Source organism: Seriola aureovittata, chromosome 11 (assembly GCF_021018895.1).
Source record: "Seriola aureovittata isolate HTS-2021-v1 ecotype China chromosome 11, ASM2101889v1, whole genome shotgun sequence".
Classification (NCBI taxonomy): Eukaryota; Metazoa; Chordata; class Actinopteri; order Carangiformes; family Carangidae; genus Seriola; species Seriola aureovittata.
In genome coordinates this window covers 4,404,172-4,412,172 of record NC_079374.1, presented here as the reverse complement: position 1 = coordinate 4,412,172, position 8,001 = coordinate 4,404,172, and the positions used below count along the sequence as shown (strand labels likewise).

Genomic DNA, 8,001 nt, shown 5'->3' with positions numbered 1-8,001 from the left:
GTCCCGGAGGAGCAGCCTGGGCCCTCCAGCAGGAGTCTGCCTCCTCCTCCTCCAGATGATGAACAGCATGGCCCCTCATCCAGTGCTGTTGGTCCTCCCCTCGCTCCAGCACCTCTCCCCTCTTCTGTTCAGCCACCTCCTCTGCCTGGACTACCTATACCCAGGACCAGAGTGATGTCTGCAATTTACAATCAACTGTAACTGACAAATTAAAAGCAATACAGTTGTGAATGAAGGTACAGGTGAACTTCATCATCACAAGACAAGTTTGCATAATAAAGAGAGCTGGATAAATCTTATTTAGTAAAAGGTAGAAATTATAGCAGAAATGTAAAAATAATACTTCATAGCTAAGTGAGGACAGTGCAACAGTCTGACAGGTTGACTGGAAGTTATTGCAGCCGTCCATAAGTGATGGAGGGAAGGTGCAAAAAGTCCAGGAGCCGTTATTCATCATCAGTCTTAGTGTGTGACACAGTTTACATGAAACAGACTCAGTTTGAGGGAGAAGACGCAAGGTAAGAATATGTTTTTACACTGGTTTTACAGTTTAACGTTAGCACACATGCTAACTTCAACTACAATAACATTACAAGTTACTCCTCACATATATATTTGCCAAAGGGATGTTGGGTAATTAGACATGCGGCAGCTGTCTTGTCGGCTAACTGTATGTTACTGAGGAAGATGGGTAGAATATGAAGGTGCTTTCCACCCATACAACACAAACTAAGCTCCTCCCAGTCTGTATGAATCCCTCTGCTGACTACACGTTCCCCTGCGGGCTGACAGGACGACCTTGACCAGCTGACCGACTGAAAAAAGACCACAACTATCTTCATCGTTCTGCTCAGCTCCAAGCATGAAAAACACATTTACGGCTGTGGTGGCGTCTGTCCCGGGGGACACACAGTGTCCAAACAAGCACAAACCCACACCTTGTTTTCATTTTCTTGTTCCTGACCCTCCACTCCTGGAGGCATGAAGGGCAAAGCGCCTACAGATTTCTGCAGTAGTGTGTACAGGCAAACAACAGAAATATACAGTACTATAGTATGACTGTGTTTGGTGGAGTTTGAGTCAAAAAGATGAACATAAATGGGCATTTTTATCATCTGTATGTCTCTTTTTTTGTCCTTAGAAAATGACAATATAGGCGCATCCAGGATAAATTGTGATCAATAAATTATTCACAGTGAAGTAGTCTTAGATGAAAAAGCTGCTGTTTTTTGGCTTTCAGCTCAGCAAGTAACACTCGTAAGTCAAACAGCCACTGCACCAAAAATACTCATTTGCATTTACGGAATAAACAAGACTGGAAAAACCATTTCCATTGTTTAGTCCAAGTCCATAGTTTCCCCAGGCCCCTGTTTGGTGAGTTCCCCAAGAATTATTTCTCTACTCAGGACGCCCCCAGAGGTCCATCACAGATATGAGGATATTTTATTTTCCTTGATACTTATAACATCTAGTGGTGCCATGAAAATGTACCCAGGTGGGAAAAACACGAAAACACTTCCTATTTTACTACAAGTTTCTGCAGATGCCAAAGAGCACAGATATCATTGTTTGTTGAGTTTCTTTTGGAATATATTATGAACTGCAGTAACATTTTGACATTGTCTGCCCTTGAAAGCAAAATCAGAGCTGCTGTTTTCTGCCTTTTTAACACTGCTATGACCTGGAGAGAGGACTCGGCCTTTGTGCTTGTACCTTGAATTATTATATGGCAGGTAATGTGCTGGTGAAATCGAGGGATTAAAACTATAAACTTATATTGTTCCTTAGCAGCTTCAATTAGATAGATCGTAGATAAGTCATGTGCAATGTTGACATTTTGTTGAGGATAACAAAGGGCAAAAATGAAAGTGTCATCCTCTGGGAACCTTGAATGTCCTGCACCTCGGTCTTTGACAGACTAAAGGACAGAGGCATCAGTCACTCTCAGCTGCAGTTAAACAAACTGTACATGTCTTCGTGAAAGGGACGAAGGCTCTGCTTTACAAATGCAACAGTGAACACACTGAGTCGACTGCAGTGCAGCCTATCAGCACGTTGGCCTAGTTTTCTTTCTACATGTATTGTGAGGGGGGGGGGTCTTCAGCACCCTAAGGGGTCTGATGAGGTCATGTGACTCAATGTATGCATTTCCATAGCTGCACATTTAAACATATCTGTCTTAATGTGCTAGAGCAGGTTAAATCTTTGAAAATTAACTGTCAACTGCTCTTCAGTTTTCATTTTGATGCCCATGAGTGTAAAAATGAAAATGCAAATGTGATTACTGCATTTTTTGTTGTTATTTTTACTTAAATAACTCATACTGTGGGAAGTGGGGTCACATGACCACTGGGCTGAACAGGTGTGCTTACTGGGCAGATCACGCAGGTGCCTTGAAGGCTCTTTGTTCTGTGTCAGTTCAGCTGCTTCCCTCTGTCATTTCACCTTTGTTCCTGAGTGCGCTGAGTGAGTTCATTTCTCTCCTCATGTCATGTTTATTTTGTTGTTAAGTAGTACATCTAATCTCCTTGGTTTGTTATCATGTGATTATATATTTAGAGAGAAATCTTTCTCACCTAAAGGAAAACTTTTTAAAATCTTTCCAGGTTTCCTGTTTACAGCGTCTATAGTTGGAGCTGTGTTCAGCCGCCTCCTTTGAAACTGATGGGAGCTTCCTGCATAACTCGACCTTGAGTTATCAAGTAAGTGAAATTCATTTTAATTAAAAATGTTTCTCAGTATTGTTTTGTGAACAGATGCCTGAAATGTCCCTGTTTGCCCTGCGATGGAAAGTTTGTCATGTTTAGTATGATTGTGTTTTCATAGGGATGCCAGGATCCTCGTCAGGCCAGTATATTCCCACACAACCAGCAAGAAATGGTAAGTCATGGGCATGACTACACTCATACCTATATGGGCTCAAATTAGGTCTATGTTATTATTACTTTATTTATTGATTAAACTCATTCAGCAACCTGGTAGTTTTATGTCATATAACATACATTCCCTGTTGATATGAAACTAAGTTTTGTGTACAAGCTGTTTCCAATAAACTTTTAATCTGAGTGAGCGAATTGGGAAAACTGGGAAATGTAAAAAGTTGACGTGAGTTTTTTCTTTCTTTTTTACTTAAAACATGACCTAAATAATTAATCAATTATCAAAATGCCAGTTTATTTTCCGTCTTTATATAAATCAATTAATCCACAAATCACTTCAGCAATAGTACAGCTTGGTTTCTAGGTTCCTGGGGAAATGAAGCTGCCATAGTGAGGGTCATTAAGGGCCCAAGAACAAGTCTTTGCCTTGGGGCCCCAGAGATGGTTATATTATTAGTAATCTTGGTAAAAACAAGAGGTTAAAACATGTTCTTAATTTCCACACCGATGTTTGCCTACAAGTAGAGTCGTCAAATAATATCCACTAAGTTTTTAATTGCTGAGTGTCACCCCGAAGTTTCCAAACATAATCACAGAGACCTGCAGCGTCCTCAGAGCCGTGGATAAAACTGAACACATAAGTAAAAATTATGGAGTGTAGCCAGAACAACCTGCACTACCTAAGACTTTTTTTTTTTTTTTTTGGAGAGTTTGCAACAGCCGTAATGTAACAATAGGCCTTGTTTTTTAAATTAATAACATTAATGACTCTGTTCTAACAGGTGTCCCAGTAAACTATGACTGTAAACCAGCATGCACAACACCAAGACCCCGAAACTAACACAGCCATCTTTAATGTCATTATTTCCACCTGTAGGTTTCCTGACATGTCAAACTGAGAAAAGGCCAATTACCAAACATTAATATTGATTTAATTGACATGATGAAGATAAAATAGATTTTTTATTTTTATTAATGGTTTTCTGCAGCTTCATGTAACTCACAAGGGATGACAAAGAAATGATAAAATCATTATTTTTTTTACAATTAAATTTTGATACAAGATCAATCATTTTGTCTGACTGAGTTAGGGAATTTCCCAAAACGTACAGTGGTGTCGTTTTCAAGTCCGCCTGAATGTTTTCATCAGAGCTGCAAAAATCTATCACTCGAATTATACTTCCAATAACTCTATTGATCATCGGTTATTTTTTGCTTCCCCTCCTCCTTGTTTTTGCCTCCTGATCACACACTGACCGCAGCTTCTCATCATTTCCCACCGTAACACCGGCTCAGATAAACCGTCGCTGCAGGTGAAGGCCCACAGAGAGCTCCGGTGAATGTTGAAATGAATTCACTGTACATTATTTAAAAGTCTAACCCCTGACCCACATTTCAGCGCGGGCCACTGCAGGCTCAACATAAACCTCCATCTCGCCTCCCGCGCTGCTGATTGGACGGCGAGAGCAGCTCGGGAAAGCGCCGGCGAGAACGCGCTCGGCCTGTGTTTCCAGGAGACTCTCCCGCGTGCCCGCGCACGCACAAACACTCACACAATCAATCCCGCCGTTGCCTCTTTTCTGTAACTACATAAGAAGCTTCTTGAGCGCGCGCGCGCGGCCCCGTTAAAAATCTGTGTCGGGCGTGCCCGCCGGTGGAATGCGCGCACCTGCTGCCCCCCCCCCCCCCCCCCCCCCCCCCCCCGAGCCCCCACTTCTTTGCAGCTCTTGTCCGGCGCTAATTGGAGAGCTCCGCCGATGTAGATTATAAAATGTAAATACTTGAAGCTTTTCCAGTTTATTTGAAGTTGTGTTGATGAAGAGGAGGAAACATGAGGAGGGTTTCTGAGCGGACTGCGCCTCTTCAATCATAATCATCCTCTTTTTTTTTTTCTTCATGAGGATGAAAACACAACATCGCCTTTTTACTTGGAGCAAGTTCATCTTTCCATGAAGCCGATGGGACAAGTGCGAGCTTATTTTTCCAAGTAATCCTTTTTTGTCGCAGATCACATTCTGCTGCGTCACTTCTTTTTTCTTTTTTTTTTCTTCAGGTTTTGATTTTTTGATCCGAAGTGGAAAAACAAGGAAAAACAAAACATCCTGCTCGACACAAGTTGCCAGTATTTTCAGTTTTTTTTTTTTGTTTGTTTGTTTGTTTTTAATAATGTGTCAACAGTGTTGATGTGGAGGATTACAGCAGAATATTTCTTGGTGGTTTACATGTAGCGCAGAAAGAAGCGGTGTGTGTTTGTGAGGGATTCGTCCGAGGCTTATATAAGAGGAGCCGTCATGTATGCAGGACGCAAGAGGAGAAAACCAGTTCAGAGAGCGTAAGTTCATTTTAGTTTGTTTGTTTTTTTTTTTAAATATTTTTTTAATGCCACTTCCGGTGCTATCAACTGAAAAATTAAAATTAAAGCATAAAATCGACCTGTTTGAAATGTGATTCGTCCAAATGCACCTGAAGCCGGAACACGAACGGAAACTAATTTCTTCATCGATTTAGAAAAGAGATTTTAATTTTAAAGGTTAAAATTTTATTCTCGACGCAAATTGATTTTAATGCACGTGTGAGCTGCTGAATATTTCTATGCATTTCTAAGGTGCTTCGGGAGGTTCGAGGCCTGAACGGGGCGGAAATGTTCTTGCAGGGTCGTTTTAAAGCTGCGGATTACAGCAGGCCTGCAGCATCACCGGCATGATTTTAACCTTCAGCACTTCCTCCTTTGATTTTTTTTATTAATTAAGCTATTTTTAAAATGAACGAAAAGATCGCACAATTAAATGTATGTTTTTTTTTTTTAAAAATAATTAATTTTACTGACTCACTGACTTTCATAGCCTACATGGTGTTACGCCATTTTCTGTCTAAACGCCCTTCAGAGGATCAGACTGACAGTTTTTTCTCTCATCAGGCTGTTTTGATTAATTTGTGATAATTAATATTGCCTTAACAAAATTATGTATTCAATAGAATAACATCCTAATATGGAAAAATGTTTTGGAAACAGTTTCCTGGCTCTATTTAGGCTTTTTTTTTTTTTTTACACAAACATTTAAATCCTGAGCTGAGATCAGCTGAGATCTAAATTAAAGATAAGAAACCTGATGTTTTTATACAGCCTTACATTAACTGTTTAGCTGTGACACCATAGCATCAAACCGACACCATTTCCCTGCCAGTGATTCAGAAATCTGTGTCATAAATGTAAGTAAAAGACAAATAGATAAAGAATCTAAATCTGCTTTGACGTGATCTTATGTGACTGACTTTGGAAAAGCTCCAAACTGCTGCTACACATGATGAGAACGTCATCACACTGACCTGCGACTCCCACTGTATGTGTGTCAAATCACTGCTGTAGGTTTGGCTTCGCTAATAATGGAGTAATTCTTCATGCATGTAACTCACGAATTAACCTGTGATAGGTACATGTCGCAGGCGGTGAGCGAGACGGTTTCCTCTGAACATGTTTTAATCTGTGAGAATTTTAATGCTGATCAGCAGTGCATGATAATTCCTAAAAAGGAGGCTCAGCTCCTGCAAATGTAGGACTCACGAAACAATCCTGAATAATCCTCCTTGTGCTGAGACAGACGCAAGAGTGTGAGACACACAGATGCTGAAATTTGACTCAGGGGATCAGATTTGGGACACACACACACACACACACACACACACACACACACACACAACTAAACTGATCATCAGTTTATCTGGTTCCAGCTTAATTTCCTTGTAAATCAAGGTTTAGTTAAATTATCCATTAAGACATTTACAATATTTACATCCCAATAAACCAATTCTGATTCAAACCTCATCAGTTTATAATATATTATTGTTGATTAGAATGAGAATAATAATTTTACTGTGGCAGTCAACACACACACACACAAGCACACAACAGGAAAGAGCAGCAGCGCCGGTCGGGCTCAGTGACATCACTGATGTGCAGTATAAACAGATCTCCATCCATCCAGACTCATGCTCAGTGATAAAACGCGTCAGTGTGTATGAGTTAGGAACAGTCATGGCAGCCTCGCTGTAAGACTGTCGACCCGTGTCGCCGTCACGTTACCCGTGTTCTCTGTTTGTGGAAAAATGTCTGTAACTTTTGATGCACAAACATCTGAACCGTGTATGAACCCACACGACTCAGTTCAAAGGTTGTTTACATCAGTCAACAGCAGTAAAACTAACCTGTATTTTCACTTTGAATTCATAAATTAAACCTTTAATTAGAAGGATTTTACCTTTTTAGTTAATGTTTAAAAAAAAAAAAAAAAAAAAGTCCTTTGTGTTGTTTTATTGTTTATTGTATGAAACAAACAAGATTGGGAAGTAGGACACACACAACCACATTTATATTATGTCAGCATCTGGGTGTAGCCATGAAAACATGTTACATAACCAAGTGTGTGAGTGTATAGACTGAACAGACCAGTGGAGCCAAACCATTTAGGATTGTGACCCCTGAAAATGAAGAACTGAGTTCGGGTTAGATCTGATTTAGTTTTAAATATTGGCTGAAGACGTAAAGCTGTCCAGTATCTTGTCACTTTATCCTGTTGATTTATGTTAGTTAGATTTATAGGCCGTGTATCGTCTGCAGTGTTAATAGAATATCCCATTGTTGACTCAGATGTCAACATGTTAGCATAAATAACCTGTAAATAAATTGAAGGAGCAAATGGTCAATAGAGTGAATGGAAAGTAAGTATCCAGCAACAATAACGATAACAGATGGATTCAGAAAATATAGATAAATAAGACGGACACGATCTCTACAAATGTACCTGATCGCTTTCATTTTCTACATTTAATACATCGACTCAGCAGTAATTGTGTGTCGAGCTGCAGAGACTCAAACACAGGCCTCAGTGTCAGGATCACACTGAGAATATTGTTGAATTCTTCATCAAATGAACATAAATGTGCTTTATGTGTTTGAGCTGCGAGTTCAGATTTTGTTTTAATTTACACTGAAAATAAAATCTGTGGCTCAGTGAACATGAAACATATTTTGTTCCATGACGTAAATCGCACGCACAAATGTCAGCTGTTGTTCTTTCAGGCTTTGTGTGTGTGTGTGTGTGTGTGTGTGTGTGTGTGTGTGTGT

The 8,001-nt window shown here is 40.0% G+C and overlaps 1 protein-coding gene and 1 long non-coding RNA gene across 2 annotated transcripts in view; both read left to right on the top strand.

Moving 5' to 3' along the window:
- Positions 1 to 416: 416 nt before the first annotated feature.
- On the top strand, positions 417 to 3,082 carry LOC130177932 (uncharacterized). The gene is made up of 3 exons (XR_008829086.1): positions 417 to 518; positions 2,607 to 2,702; positions 2,827 to 3,082. It is a non-coding gene; the product is annotated as an uncharacterized LOC130177932 (long non-coding RNA).
- A 2,088-nt stretch (positions 3,083 to 5,170) lies between these two features.
- ahr1b (aryl hydrocarbon receptor 1b) overlaps positions 5,171 to 8,001 on the top strand; it is a 40,543-nt gene continuing 37,712 nt past the window's right edge. The window contains exon 1 of the mRNA XM_056389542.1: positions 5,171 to 5,211. Within this exon, the coding sequence (XP_056245517.1) occupies positions 5,171 to 5,211 (41 nt within the window). The remainder of the gene's footprint in view (positions 5,212 to 8,001) is intronic.